Source organism: Ursus arctos, unplaced genomic scaffold, assembly GCF_023065955.2.
Source record: "Ursus arctos isolate Adak ecotype North America unplaced genomic scaffold, UrsArc2.0 scaffold_1, whole genome shotgun sequence".
NCBI lineage: Eukaryota > Metazoa > Chordata > Mammalia > Carnivora > Ursidae > Ursus > Ursus arctos.
In genome coordinates, this window is record NW_026622763.1 from 46121966 (window position 1) to 46138735 (window position 16770).

General features: G+C 34.4%; 1 protein-coding gene across 1 annotated transcript in view; it reads right to left on the minus strand.

Moving 5' to 3' along the window:
• Positions 1-16770, minus strand: part of GALNT3 (polypeptide N-acetylgalactosaminyltransferase 3) — a 45414-nt gene that overhangs the window by 8455 nt on the left and 20189 nt on the right. The window contains exons 2-7 of the mRNA XM_026492639.3: positions 14766-15386; positions 10696-10868; positions 6274-6423; positions 4173-4407; positions 3571-3688; positions 1875-2075 (exon numbers count right to left, since the gene is read on the minus strand). Of these exons, the coding sequence (XP_026348424.1) occupies positions 1875-2075; positions 3571-3688; positions 4173-4407; positions 6274-6423; positions 10696-10868; positions 14766-15277 (1389 nt within the window). The 5' untranslated portion in view covers positions 15278-15386. The remainder of the gene's footprint in view (positions 1-1874; positions 2076-3570; positions 3689-4172; positions 4408-6273; positions 6424-10695; positions 10869-14765; positions 15387-16770) is intronic.

The following is a 16770-nucleotide window of genomic DNA, read 5'->3' on the forward strand; positions in this document are numbered from 1 at the left end:
TCAGTAGAAAAAGGCAAGTTTTTAATCAATTGCATTTTATTTCCCTTTATTTTAAAAAGACTAAGAAAAACTTTTTTGAAGAACACTATTAAACTGAAAAGGTATTTGGTCTATAGGCAAAATTTTAAAGAAAAATTATATTTGGTACCTAGATAAATAAAAAGTTTAAACACTCAAGCTTACCATTTCAATTAAGGTAAATATTTTCTCTGCCAACATCACTGTCTTGAATCCAGGGGTTTTAGCAAGAAGTGTAAAGCTCTAAAGGACTTCTGGCTAACTTACGCATTTTATCACAAGATCTGTTTGCCCTGTGGTAAAAAGAAGGGTTTACTGGCTCGCTTGCCCCTTTGTTGGTGACAAGGGAGTAGAAGCTGCAGTTAGCAGCCCTCTCCCTGCTTAGCCAAGTCCCCGTGTGCAGGACACAGTCTGCCCAATTTGTCCTGGTGACCTTAGATAGAAAGATAGTGATCAAATCCAGTACTGCTCTGACTTTGCATCTTACTAACATGTTACAGGGAGACACTGGAGACCAAAGAAATGCTGGAAAGAGGTAACCAGACCTTTTGTTTTAACAGTCAGAATGTTGATGCCCTTTAATCTCAATATATACCCCCTGAAAATCAGCACTGTTTCTTACAAAGAGTTAGGCGCCATTCACTGAAGCCCTACTCCTAGAATATCTAGTTCATTCAGCACAAACAATATTGAACCTGTTGGACCTCATGGCCAATGTATTAAGCGTCACAATTCGAAAGAGCTTTTATCTGTGACAGGTCCGTAACAACAGTGCCATACATTCGTGAACACGTACTTTTTTTTTTTTTTTAAGATTTTTATTTATTTATTTGACAGAGAGAAAGACAGCGAGCAAGGGAGGGAACACAAGCAGGGGCAGAGGGAGCGGGAGAAGCACGGTTCCTGCCTAGCAGGAAGCCTGATGCGGGGCTCGATCCCAGGACCCTGGGATCATGACCTGAGCCAAATGCAGACGCTTAACGACTAAGCCATCCAGGAGCCCCCGTACTTCTTTATTTCATAAATACTCCGGTAGATAGGCAAGTATTTCACCTCTCAAGCCCAGGAAGCAGGGAGAAGGTTGGCTGAACACACACCCCATGTTGGGCCAACCTCTCAACCACCCTATGAAGTGTCATCCCATTCTACAGTCTCAAAGGGGCTTTGCCAAGGTAACCCCTCCAGCAAGCAGTGGAACCAGAACTTGAAATAAAAAAAAGCCTTGGGGTGCCTGGGTGGCTCAGATGGTTAAGTGTCTGCCTTTGGCTCAGGTCATGCTCTCAGGGATCCGGGGATCAAGCCCTGCATCAAGCTCCCTGCTCAGCAGGGAGTCTGCTTCTCCCTCTGCCTCTCCCCTTTGCTCATGCTCTTTCTCTGTCTCTGTCTCTCAAATAAATAAATAAAATATTTTTTAAAAATTAAAAAAAAAAAAGACTTGATATTCCTGGTTTATTTTCCTGCCACATTCTGACACTGTCTCCATCCCCAGTTCAAAATGCCACTTAGCACCTCTCTTTAGGTGTTAATCGTATCACCTAAAACCAGTTAAAAATGGTTCCACTTAATCTTACTTTGAGGAAAATCCTGAACCAAGGCAGTTACAAAAACTAAACATCTTCCATATTTAAAGAGTAACATCAAGTGGAATGCCTAATTTTTTAAAAAACTAGTTTACTTGATTTTTCCTTAAAGAGAGGAAAAACTGGCATCAATAAATTATATATTTGAGTTAAAAAAACCAACTTCAAAAATTATTTTTTACAATTTTTTGTCCTTGAACTGACTCAAATAAGTAAAAGAATATGAGAATTTGGTGTGGATTCTTATTGTAATTTAACTGTTTAGCTCTAACTTACTTGTTTAACTATTTTTGCTGCATCTGTGTTTCTCCTATAAAATATTTCCTTGTATTCATCCATCCAGACTTCTGCAAGGCGAACTTGGTTGCGAGCAATCACCTGAGTGCCTTTTGGAAAGGTATGAGGGCTTTTGCTGCGAAAAACATGTCCAACAACAGAGCAAGGCATAATCTCCAACTGCCCACCACATTGCCATACCTGATAATTAATGATATTTGTTTAATTTACAGTATATTTAAAAAACCAAAGTGTTGCTTTTAAGTTCATCTTTAAGATACTAATAAAAACAAAATATAGAAAAGAAATTTATTACAACCACAAATAGTCTCTGTCCCCTGTCAGTTCAACTTAAATTCTTAAATATAAAAAACAATTTAATGAAATAGTACAAAAACTAAAGAACAAAGGCATGTTTTCAGAAAGTAATTTAACAAAATAGTGATCTTTCATTTCCAGATCTTTTCATAAAAACAAAGCCCCACATTTCTTTTTTTGCAAACAATTATGCAAGCTCTCTAATATATACCAAAGACCAAAGGCTCTTTCGTATTTGACTTCTATCTTCTTATACAAGTTACATGGCCACTTCACCTGAACCAAAGATTCTCTCTTCTATGGCAGGAACTAGCAGTCTTGGAGTAAGTCAGACTCTATTTACCCCCCATATATTCAATTTTGTAATTAAGAAAACAATTCCACATAATACCCAAGTACAATCTCGTGAAGTAGTTGGTCACTATAAAAAAAAACCTCATACCTATTTAGAGATAGAGGGTCAAAAAACTTATTTGCATTAACTCTAAATAAAATGGAAAATTATTAAATCAATACCTACTCACTTAAACATCTTGGCAATCAGTTCTGCCATAAATAGTCACTAAGCAAAAAATCTAAAATGAAGACATGTTTAATAGTCTGTGCTAGTATTAGGGCAAGAGGTCATAGTCTCTCTCTTTTTTTAAACAAATGAGAAAACTCAGTGGTATTTTTAATTCAACAAATTGTGCCTGAAATCTAACATGTGTTCGGGGTTGGGAATACTTAAATGAATAAAAAAAGACCCCTTGCTTGAGCAGGTCAAATTTGGCTAAGATCATCACTGCCATTATGTGATGGAGCCAGGGCTAAAACTTAAATCTTCTAACTCCTCGTTCAGTTCTTTTCCCACTACATTCCAGTCTAAAAGATGAAAAGTGAATGACAGAGTCATTGCAGAAAATGAACTCATGAAATCAAATAAGTATATGTGGAGATCATCCAAAGTTTTTGCTTTGTTTCTCATATTAACTTTTAATACGCATAGGAAAACAAGAGCTCATTTAATGCAAAGAGTTAATGTCTTTTTAAAATTATACATAAATGTTTTTCCATTCTGACTCCCTTGATAATCAACTCATTTCCTGAAGCACTAGATTGAATTATATTTATCTTGGCTGGAATTCAGTAGCTACAAGTGCATTAATTGGTGCTATTGGCGGGACACAGGCGTTTAACCAGTTCCTCTTGTTACATTGGCAGCAAAAGTAAATATATTAAGTTACATTTTAAAAGAAATACCTTTATTCTAAAATTTCTAGCAATTAAATTTTAGGAAGCACAAAAAGTAAAGACTGCATACATCTATGATAACCTGTATCAATTAGAATAAAATGTGTATTTTATTGTTTAATATGTACTATATTTATAAACTTACTCTGAAAGACATTTCTATATTTTCACCTCCCCAGATTTCCATTTCTTCATCATAAGTTCCAATATATTCAAAATATTCTTTTGATATGGAAAAAAGGCCTCCTGCAAAAGTGGGTGTTCTGAAAAATAATCCATTGTCAAACTTTGTTATAAAAATTAAATAAGAAAAAAGAACTTATTTAAAAAGCAACTGAATCAAATCCCCAAACAAATTAAAGAGAGATCACAATTTCAAAGGTTTTACATAGATTAATAAAAACTAAGAATGTTATCTTCAGAGTCAAGTTTTGCAGGGGCAAAGGGAAGTAGTTTAAATACCCTTTCCCAGCAGAACAAAATTATGAAGTGTCTTCTAACCAAGCCTGAAGATTCTGAAGCAATGATTACGAGGAAGACAAAAAACCTCACTTCTACTTCCGACTCGGTAGTATCATGCATAAGTAAGTATATACATAAATGGCTTTCTATTCCCTACATAGAATGTGTGTGTTCTTTATTTCATGAGTGTGAATTACCTTGGAGGCAAAAACTGTAAAAAGCAAAGAGTGCGTTCGTATTTAAATAACTGAACTGTATGTAAGACTTTGAGAGCAATCATCTTACTTAATTGGGTAGGTTTCATCTTTCCTTCTTTGCCTCTCATGATCAGGAAGTGATTCCCAGCCGAATGAAAGACTCCAGTCAAAGTTTCCACGGTTGTGATTACTTCCATAAGGAGAAGGTTTGTTGAATTCAAACGTGTTTAGATCTATGGATGCAATATCCGGACTCACCACGGCCGTGTGGTTCTCAGCTATTCTGGCCAACAAAGGTTCTAACCAGCCATAGAAACACTCACCTAGAAGGAACATAATTCTAATCAATCCAATGAAAACACTGAGGGTTTTCTCTTTTGTTTTTTGGAGACAGTTTAGAGAAATGAGTAAGAGTCAATTGTGTTTTGATTATTTAACATTGAGGAGATTTCTTCAAGGTTTCTTATGGTGAGATGAGGGTAGAGTGAAAAGGGTGAAGCAAGATTCAGCATAGTTAGGAAAGTTTGACAGAAGATGATTTTTTTTTTTTAACCTTAGGAAGTAAAATGACGCTGGAGTATTTAACTTTCAGATGATATGTTTCCCTCTGAAACAGGCTATGAGTCAAAGGTAACTTTTTTTAAATTTATTTATTTGAGAGAAAGGCAGAGAGAGTGAGAGAGAGAGAGAGCATGACCGGGGTGAGGGGCAAAGGGAGAAGCAGACTCCCTGCTGAGCAGGAAGCCTGATGTGGGACTCAATCCCAGGACTCTGGGATCTTGACCCGAGCCGAAGGCAGACGCTCAACAGACTGAGCCATCCAGGCACCCCCCAAAGGTAACTTTTTGCTGATCCGTGCCATCTAACCCCAGAAGTGTTCTGATTTCCATAAACTTGTCTCCCTGAATAAGATGTAGTAATCAAAATCCTCATTTCTCTGACTGCATCTTAGAAGAAAGTAAGTCAAGGAATCAGAATATTTTGATTTCAGCAGTTGCAGAAAAACCATTCAAACTGCCCCAGCCCTACTGGAAAGTGGGGGCAAAGGAATGTGATAAAAAAGTCTGGGCCTGGCCAGGCTCACTTAACACACAGAATTCGGGAGATTCAGTCCTACCCAGGTCTCCCCATCAGGCAGAGTTTGGCAGTTATTAGGAGGACCACTTGGCATCAAGGAGATCCATCAGATACATTCACCTGAGAGGAAGAATGCCCAGTCTGACATAATTGTAATTTTGGACCAGGAGAGCAAATATAGGAGAATGAACCATTTCCTGTTTAAAACACCTCTCTTGGATTACCTTCAGACTTCTCTTCCTTTAAGAGCCAGGTATAAAGAGAGTACTAGATATGACAGCTCTAAAGAGACTCAAGCAGATCCCAAAGCCCTCTGTAACAACACGTGCATAACCAAAACCATTTGCCAGGTCAAGCATAATCTAAGGGCTAGCCAATTCAATTCAAAACTAAATACTCATACAAAGAGTATAACCCACTAAATTTACAGCTGAGGGACTAAGCGACATTTTAGTAATCCCTAACATGCCCTTTAAACACGGACTCTAAAAATGCTAAATGTTCTATGCTACACACTTTATTTAAAATCATTGACACTGGAGAACAAAACCATTACAAATGAAAGGGGGAAAAAAACAGTAGCAATAAAACAAACAAAAATTGACAATATTCATAGAAAAAAAATGCCAGAAAAAATTGGAAGGGGGTACCACAAGAACAGTGTGCAAATCTTTGAAAAAAGAACTCAAATACAAAAATTCAAAGTATCAGGACCAGGAAAAAGTTTAAAGATAGAATTGATTGCACTTAAAACTTTGACTTATTTTAAACTGTAAGAATCAACAATAATAAGGAAAAACACTTTTTTTTTTTTTGACAGAAAGAGCATCTGAAAAAAAGTCCAGGCAAGGATAACTTGCTGGGGAAGTTGGTCACTGAAGGATACTGGAGTTGAGGAGCCTAAAACACAGAGGAGGTAAGAACTCCATGTAAGTTAAAGGAGGTTCCTACTCAAGCTGTAATCTGCTTCGGCTGTCATTGCTATAATCACCAGTTGAAAATGATGTTAAAGAAAATACAATTAGTCATTTAAAGAAAAGGCTTCTTCACTTTTTAAATTAGAGGGAAGCAGAGGGAAAATGTTACAACTATGTCTATACATATATACTTACAGTGAGCATCTAAAAATGTGAGCGTTTCGGCTGTTGCAACTGTTGCTCCTAGCAACCTTGCAGTGATCAGACCTTTTCTCTCTCTTTGTCTGACTATTTTTACTATAGAAAATTGTTTTATATATTCTTCTAGTTTATCATGTAAGTACTCTGTAAGAAAAAAATATCAGGATTAATTCCTCCTAAGTTTATATTCTCATATAACACACTAAAGCTAATAAAGAAACCACAGAGCAATGATATCTCCACATTCGTCATCTTAACAGCTGCACACATTCTTCCATTAAGATGAAAATTGTATCTTTAGCTCTTTAATGAAAAAAATAGCTATATATGCAAATCTTAACTTCTAAACTACTGTAACACAAAACGTTATAACACAGACTAATCCTGTACATGCAATATCAATAAATATATTTGGGGGAAAGCAGCGACTTCAAACGGAGTAGACCACAGGATTAAAAAGACACTTTTAGGGGTCTAAGAATATCAGCTAAGGGAATGAGGGAAACTGAACTTGGCCAAAAACATATTTGACACTTTTTAAAATTGGGATTTAAATCTGGAAATTTAAAGTAAAATGACAAGTATCAAAAGGATTCTCTGATACTTAGGGAGTGATGAAAATAATTTAAAACCAAAACATTGAGGAAAATGGCAAATAGGAAAGTCCAAGGCTACAGCAGTTTGGAAATATTTTTACAAAGAGTCAGCATAAAATTTTTGAAAGCTCTAGAGTCCCCTGACACACAACTTTTTTCTGGTAAAAATATGACAGAAGAAAGGAGCATGTAAGTGAGGAATGAAGCTAAAAACGGGCTAACTCTGATTAATGGGTATATAATTTAAGATATTCAACATTCCAATTTGGATGAGAGACATGATAAGAGTTAAAACAGTAGGTAAAAGAAAACACATTAATCATATCAGTTAGGTGTTGTTTATATCTTGAAACAACTTCTTAAGTCTGCTTTTTCACTATTAAATTCATGAGTCTTTGTCGAGTATATAATATAGCTCCTCAGGTGGCCTTCTTAGGCCCATAGTACAGCCTTAAAAAGATCTGGGAATGCTGAGAACATCAATATATGTGCTAGGGTAGATGTTTGCTTCTGCCAGATATGAGAAGCAAGTACAGATGACTTTATCTGTGATTAGATATGGTCCTGTTTTGTTTTTTTTTTTCTATTCTCCAGTGGTACAGATAAATGAGTTGCTTGTTCAAAGCTTAAACATTCATAAAGGAGGTGAGAGTCCAGGAACAACTTCTGTGGAAAATAAATCTAAACATTGTTTCCACAGAGTAATAGACTAACTTTTTAATACCTTCTAAGTACCTCAGAATTAATTCTCTGAAAGACAAGCAGGATTGTAATTTGTCTTTAAATATAAATCATGGATATTCCTGTTTTCACCATAGACTTGACTTGTAAAATAGAATATTATATAAAAACTTTTCGAACGCCTTATGGGGATTGATTTTTTTCTTTTTCTTTTTTTTAATGGAGTCACTACATATTCCTTCAGTAAACTGTCCCACTGTTTGATCCGTTAAGGAATTTTTTATTTACCCACAACTTTTGAACTTCCTGTAAATTTTTATTTGGCCCCTAAATTCAGTCCCCATCTGTACCCATCTTTTTGTGAGGTTAAGAGCACATAACTGTGAAATCAGATTGCCTGGGTTTATCTATTTATAGCACCAATTACTTTTAGCTGCGTGACTTTAGTTATTTTATTTTACCTGTATCTCAATTTATATCTAAGATGGGGATAATAACATGCTCACAGCATTGCTGGGAGGATAAAACAAAAGATTGCTAAACAAATAAAGCATTTAAGACAGGGCTTCCCACATGGCCACACTCTGAAAATGTTGATTATCTTTAGTTTTACTATCATTGGGACTTACCTATCTCTTCACTTGATTATCCTCATATTTTTGCTGCTTTTCCCTAAACCAATTGAAATCAGGGACTATAGTTTCTACTTCACATACTCCTTTACAGTGACTAGAGACACATTTTCCACAGTGGGTACTCATTAGATAGACCATTTATTCAATAAGACAAGTTAATTACATTAGTATACAAAGATATCCCTCACCAAGAAAACTGTTGCAAGTTTATTATTAATTGTTATAAGGAATTATAAAAATATCCAGACCCTTTGAACAAGCAGTTTAACTTACCCAAAGATACAATTCAAATGGAGGACAATATCAAACACAAGGATATTCATTACAGTGGGATATATACTAACACTGTGGAGTGAATGAAGGTGAACGGTTAAATAAAATGCATCTAGTCCACCACGATCATCAAAAATAAAGTTCTGAAGGTAAAAGAAATGAGCTAATAATATTATATGAAAATGTCGGATTTCAAAATCAATTTCTGACATGGATATAATTAGATAAACATGTTTATTTAGACTGATGAAGAGAGAAGTAGAAAAATTAAAATGAAATAGGAAGATTATAATTGGATATCAATTTAGTTTTTAAAATAGATTTTATTTATTTGAGAGAGAGAGAGAGAGAGCACGAGCAGGGGGAGGGGCAGTGGGAGAAGCAGACTCCACATTGAACTGGGAGCCGGATGCAGGACTCTTCCCAGGACCCTGGGATCATGACCAGACCTGAAGGCAGAGGCTTAGCCAACTGAGCCACCCAGGGCCACCACTTTTCTTTCCGATTTTCTTAAGTCTATTAATTTTATTTGCACAATAATAGAAGTCACCTTTAACTGAAGTCTTACTACAAGTAGCCTTACTGTGGCCCTAATTTCTCACTGCTTGAAAAAAATAAAAAATCATCTGAGAAGAAAGCTCACAAAACCAAAGCAGGATTTTTTTTTTTTTTTTTTTTTTTTTTACACAACAAAACCTATGAGAGACATGCAGAACTTAAGCAAATGTCACTTAAAACTCTATGGACTTCAGACAAAGTAGAAAGAATCAGAAAAAATTCAGATCATTTTAAGCAGTAAATAAATTAGTTGATTATAATTAAGTGGTGATATAACCTGGGTAAGAGGACTAGAAATTCAAGTCAGAGATCTGTATGCAGATCCCCTAGGTCCCCTAAGGAGGTGACTCGAATTATAAAACTTGCCCATTTGGTGAATAGGTTTCACATCCACGTCAAAAATCTCTGGTGATAAGCAACCTTATTGCACCTAGATGTTAATGTAACTTCAAAAAATAATCTCAGTTCACTCATGATATTTTGAAATTATAGAAATATTTAGGATTGTATGTAGAAATAATTAAATAAGCCAGGTTAATAATTTTGTGCTTTAGTCACATATTATCATTTCTTAAGTCTGGATAAATCTTGTTATTGATGACATGTCACTTAATAAGCAGTATCTTTTTTTTCTTTTTTCATAGTACATAAAGTAATGGTTTATCTTAAAATAGGTGTTGCTTTGGATTTTGATGAAAGAGTGTTACTATCCACATTTTATAGATGAGGAAACAGCTAGTTAGTATTGGAGTTGGAATCTGACCTTGAAGAATTTGGATCCAAACTCAACTCGTTCAGGAATAAATTTTGTGATCATTGAAATAATCTGTATCTGACTGGTATTTAAAATACTTGTAATGTTTGAAAATTTAACAACTTAGGGTATTTGTCTGATTGGCCTTGTGATTCCAATTTAAAATGTATAATTTAGTAACTGACAATTGACTTATAATTTTAAGTATAAATGCATTAAAGACTTTAGCTAACTTTGTAAACAATATTGGAATATTTAGTAGCCAAAATAAAACAGAATGTAGTGATTCTGCAATGATTTTTAACTATTCATTTATATTATTAATTAATGTATTATTTATATTAACTCATCTAATCTTCAAAAGAACCCTAGCAGTTATGCGCTACTTATGTATTTCCTCAATTTTAAGCTGCCCAATTGGATACTTATAATCAATGGCATCTTTGTTTAATTGGCTGTGGGGGGTTTTATTCAAGTGGAAATAAACTAACGATGCATTATACAATAAATTTGATGAAATATGGCATTTTCCCCATTTTACAGAGAAAGAAACTGAGGCATAGAGGGATTAAGGAATTTGCCCTAGTTACACAGCTGGTTAGGACCAGAGTGGGATTCAAACCAAGGCAGCCTGAGTCAAGGCTCAAGTTTGTATTCTTAACCATTATGCCTTACAATAAAAGTCTTACATTGAGTACTTCAAAGTTATGAATCATGGCACTTCATACATTTCTGAACTCTAAAATATTTAGACATTGGACACCCTTAGGGTCTACTTTCATCCATCATACCTACCATTCAAGGTATTATATTCAAGTTCTGAGGTGGCACACAGAGAGTACAATAAAATAAAACAGACTTTGGACAACATCACATGGATTTACGTGGGAAACAATCGAATTTGCATGTGCTTTCTTACCATCCACACTAGCATCATCCACCAAGATGATTTCCTTCAGCAGTATGGCGGGGGAAGAATAAAGCACACTGTGGACAGTTCTAAGCAGCGTGGACCAGGCTTCATTATGAAAAACTATTATGACACTGGTGGTAGGCAGGGGAGGACAGCGCTTAAATTTTTGTTCAATACATCTAGAAGAAGTCAAAGAAGTAGAAGAACAATTATGAATTTTATTACTTTATTTCACAGCTATGTCATTACTAAAATTATCATTATTTAACCTTTATCACCATTGGAACAATAGTGGACAAATTTTTTCTATGTAAGTAGATCTTAATGCTATGTAAATATAAATAAATCACAACAACTTTTTTTTACACAGAGATCATGTCCACTGATACAGATAACACACCAAGCATTAAAATATGCTATTGCAAGTTTTCTCAACAATATAGTTCTAAAACACAAATAACATTTTAAAAAGTGAAAAAAAACCTACAAGTGAGACAACCTGTAAAAATGGCAAATACTTGTAATTGTTCAAATAATAACCAAGTTTTTCTCCTTCCTTCTAGAAATCATCCATTTTTCTTATTACTTGGCAATTTTTTAAACAGTGCAACTTTATTAAATGAATATTCATCTTTGCAGAGATTCTTATTTTCCTAAGTATGTAATTCTTTTCAAGTTTTTAAAATCAATTTAATCTATACTTGAACCAAAAGGGAAAAAATGGCTTACCATAAAATCTGTTTTTTATGATGCTCATGATTCAGCAAGACTTATGAAGTTGCTACCATATGCCACGCTGTGTTAAAGATTTTGCTCCAATAATCTGATCCATAGTTTATTTAAATAAGACCTAGCATTTTAAAATACTAAATACTTAAGAATTTTAACTAAAAATCCTAAATCCGTGTTAAAAGTCCTGTGATCCCGTTGCCTTATGAAACATTAATGGGCACGAGGAGAGACACCGTAAGTAGTTTTTGACTGATTAATGGTACTACTCATTAGTTGAACACATTAGTCACAAATTGATCTTGAATTCACTTTTATAATAACGTCTTCCTCAAAGAAAATAATCTTCATATGAAGCTGTTGGGTGTGGGTGGATCTGTATGGTCTCCAGCCTTTGAGACTGAAGCTGACCACAGTCCCTTGCCTACTGACTTGAGGCGAAGATCAAAAGATAACAACGTATAGTAGAAGTCTTCGGACCACTGCAAAACCAAACAGAGTGACCCTGGGACACAAAATATGTGTGGTCTATGGTAAAGATAAATAAATATCTTTAAGTTCACTTAAAAATCATAAATGGTTGTACAATTTTAGACGACAGAGTATAAAATCCTCCCACACAGTCAAAAGGCACTACAAATACAGTGTGTGAACAATCAAACAGTGCTGTTCAAACCCAAAGATAAGGAAGTAAATCATTCACATACGGAGATAAGAGCCTAGCACACTTCAAATGCTCTGTGAGGGTCAATGGGGAAACCAGAGCCCCCAGTATGATACCAGAGGCCTAGGAAAGCCACCCTAAGAGAGAGATCCTACAAACTCTCATTAATCACTCTCATGGCCATACCTCAGTATGAACGTGCTTCAGATCCTTTCCTGAGAAGAGGTCTTTAGGGTGGAATATTTGTAGTGATAAAAAAGGAATTAGATTGAGGGTAAAGTATTAACAGAGTGTGCCAACACTGCTGAGTAAGAAAAGGAGAGGAAGGTTATGAGGGAAAGTGATTTTGCTCTCTCCTGCCTTCATGATTTCAAATATATATGCATAGTCAGAAGCAAATAATCGCATTCATCCTCAGTGACAGATGAAAGCATATGATTTATTTTAGATTGAATTTTGGATAAACTCCCAATTAGAAATAAAGTCCAAACAGAAACTACCTATTCATAATTACCCTTGACTCAAAATTAACACAGAAATAAATGACTAACTATAAGCTTGTATTTTTAAGAATAAAGGTTTACAAGCCAACACAAATTAAAAGTAAAAATTATTAAAAACTCCATGCTATTTTCCTTTTTTTAAAAAAGCAAAACCTTGTGACTTAATTGTCTTATAAGCATTTTGGGGAGGGAGTTTGGGGATTAAAAAAAATTTCCCCTACATTTATTTGTCCTGTGGCTAATTAATATATTAATTGAGAATTACAAAAAGGTTTTGAAATTTTAAATATAAAACCTTACAAAAATTCACATAAATAAAATATGATCACTTTAATCTTATAAGGCTTTCCCTCGGTTTAAGCTAGGATTTATCTGCTTAACTGCTACTAATACCAAGTAAAGGCGTTATATCATTAATGCAAGTGATAATAAAATTTCACAGTATGATTTCATAAACCCCAATTATTCTAAAACAATAAAAAAGCATGTTAAACTTCTGCTTTAGAAATTTTTTCACATATCATTTAAAGTAGTGAAATCAAATAATTTGCCAAACTGACTGCATATTCCCAAACTTTTGTAAAATTTGGCAAATAGATATGAGCTTAAATTATCGATTACATGAACATCTGCCTTTGGGAGACCCTGGATCTATATTTTTAATGAGCATGGAAAAGATCAGCAATTCTTCAGAAAATGTGTTCATTGCTGATACAGGTTAAATTTAAAGTAAGAAAGTGTTTAATCTTCACCAATTCTTCAAAGTTCTAGGTATCCAATTCCTATCCAAAAAAGGTTTTTTGAGTGCTTAGTTGTTTTTCACTTACAATAATTTCATTAGTGAATATTATCATAGCTCCTTAATGCTATATTGGGGGGGGGGAAACATCTTGAGCTGACATTGACTGTCATGTCAAAGAATAAAAATTATGCTTCTTGATTTGTGATGTGGATAGCTTTTCAGTCAAGAGCTCTCCCCAGATCAGTCAAATACAATACTGCATTTTAACTATTAACATAAGAAAGGAACTATTCTGTGCCCTGTTAAAAAGGTAGAATATTTTATAGACATTCATTTGTTTCTTCACACATTCATTTAAAAATGATGAGCACCTTAACCTTGAATCACACAGATTAGAACAGAGACAGAAGTCTAATCTACCCAACTTCAATACTGAGGGATTCATAGCTAGAACAGGTATTCATGATCATAAATGTAGAGGAATATGAGTGAAGCCACAGACTTAAGTCTATAAAAGTTATTTTCTTCAGGTTCACTTCCTAATATAATTCTATCATAACCAGAAAGCAAATATGTAGGCATCGCTTGCTGTATTTTGTCTATCTTACACTTTCAACAAATCAACAGGTGGTTTTAGAGTGGTAGAATTTATTTTAGCTATTTGAAGTCAAATAGAGCATTTGAACACTACCTCAAAGACAACAAAATGGTTAACTAAGGAGAGCATAGTAAGATCTGGAGGGAAACCAGAGTAAAAATGCTGTGTACTTCAGATAATATGTAAACAGAGTGACATAAGAAACAATGTTGGCCTCTCAGAAGCTAAAGGGAGACAATTATATGCATATGATACTCAACAAAACTATAGTGAGAAAAAAAATAATTGAATTAGCAATTTAACAATATTGTTCCTTTAAAGGAAGGTTACAAAAGGTTACAGGGCATTGTGAAATACAATCACAGTACTGAAAGAAGCCACAAAGTTCTGTGACTTAATTCATATAATATTCTTATCTAATAGCTTCAAAGTCTTGGCACTTTTTAAAACATTTCTATTTATTCTATAGCAATACACAGAGGAACTGAAACAGCTCTTCTGCCTCCCACATTTCCCATAAAAACGACCCCATATTCCCTACTTAATAGATTAGAAATCTAAAGCATTTAAGAATAAAGGATTTCTTTGTGGTTCTACACAAGTCAGATCTAAAATTTAGTTTTCCAATTTGTAAGGTAACAACTTTTCACATCTGCAATGCCTCATCAAGCACAGATATGGATAGCCTCAATAATAAGCAAAAACATAATTAAACAAATTAAACAGCAATTGCTGGTATTTTACCTCAGCGTGGCTGAAGCACAAGCACATTCTTTAGTTAATGCCCCTCCCCAGAAATCCTAATGTTAAACAGTAAACAACGAATATTCTTCAACATACTCAGGAGGTCGAGTGTCTGGTCCAAGATCTCGGTGTAAAGAAATCCTGTCACTTGCAAAAGCATTAAAACAGTGTTTTGCTTCTCCACGTTCTTTTTCCTTCTGCTCTTCAACACTTAAATTGTTTGTCTTGAATGCTTTACCAGAAGCACCAGGTGCATTGGAATCCTGAGGTGGGCGGTCAAGAACCGGTTTCAGTTCTGCTGCTGTATAATATCCTTGCAAACAGGGTCTCTCACCAGCATCAATGTTTTGCCTAACAGGTGCTCCTATTTGCATTTTTGGCATTGCATCTTTAATATTGTTTACAGCTTCTAACATTAAATCAAACATCTTGTTTTTGTTTATATTTCTTTCCATCCTTGATTCCTCTTTGGAATATTGAACGCTTACTTCTCTTTGCATTAAAATCAAAAATATTATAAAGAAAAAAATTACTGCACCAAGCTTCCAGAACTTTTTATGATAATGTCTTTTAAGATGTAATTTTACTAGTCGCTTTACGTGAGTCATTCTGACATTAAAAGCTTGCCACTTGAAAAATAACAGTTATAGTTTCCTCTGTTACTTATATTTTTTATCATAGATTTGCTGGCAAGAAGATTTCATTAAATGGTAATACCTATAAACAGAAATGATAAATGGCATTAGTACCTATTCATTCCTATAGGCATGGCTCCATTCATTCATTCAACCAACAACAAAACGTAAGCTATCAACAATGTACTTTGATGGTTAACAAAAAACACAAAGATATCTTGCCCTCAAGAAAATTACACTTTTGGAAGAACACATTGCTATAATTAGCTATAATCTATTGAGGTGATAAAATGTTAGGGATTTCTCTACTGTAAAAAAAAAAATACCTTGTAAACTGTAGCTAATATCTACTATATGATAGGCATACAATTATTTTTATAAACAAATTTATTTTTAAAAAGGTATCTTAACTCAATGACCAAGGGGCCAAAGGACTTCATTGAATTGATTATAAAGAAAGGGGGAAATCCACAAGAAAACAAAAGTATATTTGTATACTGTCAGGTACTGTCAGGCATACATCTAAAATAGTGGCTTTTATTTTATGGAATTTGCCCTCAACTTAGGAACCTCTACTCCAACTGAATCAGTTAAGATTATAAAACAGCTTCAAAAACACCTAAACTGGCATGCTCTCAAATTTGTTCACCTGATAATACTTGTGAATCCTGACAGAACCTATGAAATAGACTAGAAAAATAAGAGCATCTATTGCGTTGTTATACCAAAGCTATTTTCAGTAGCTCACACAAATACAAAATCTAACAGCAAAAAGAAGATGGCACTAAGCTTTACTTGAAGTGACTCTAAAGAGGCAAGAGAGATCATTGAGTTACAAAAGCAGTATTTGGTTTAATAAAACACTGCTTGCAGTTGACCCCAAGAACAGAGCAACATGTTTATTAAACTCTAATATGGGCCACCAGAAGTGAAAGAAAGGAAAGAAAAAAGAACATTGATGACAGCCTGAGTCACAGTGAGGGTTTTCTTTATGATGATGTTTTACAAAAGGTAATATGAGGGGTTTCAGTATATAATTATATACCATGTACCATTACACTCAATCAAATTTGCAGGGGCAAAGGGGAAGGAAAATGACTTTCTCCCTAAATCCTAAACATATTTTAAGTCAAATTTAATTTATAGAAGTGAAAACTATGTTTGACACTTTATTCAGTTTCTCTTCCAAAGATATTGCTAAATTTAAAATTAAAAAGCCAAGTTCTAAGATGGATTCTCTGGCCTTTAGTAAGACATTTTAAGTTAAATAAATAGGCAGAACTTGAATAGTTAGTTCTATATACTACCTCTATTTGGAAAGATATATGTATGTATATATACATGCATGTATGGAATAGACGCTTTGTCTTCAAAAGATAACTCAGTTATAATGTATATTGCTCATAAAAATGATATTTCAATATTTCTGAATTTTGGTTGCTTTAAGAGCCTCATGTAAGAATTAA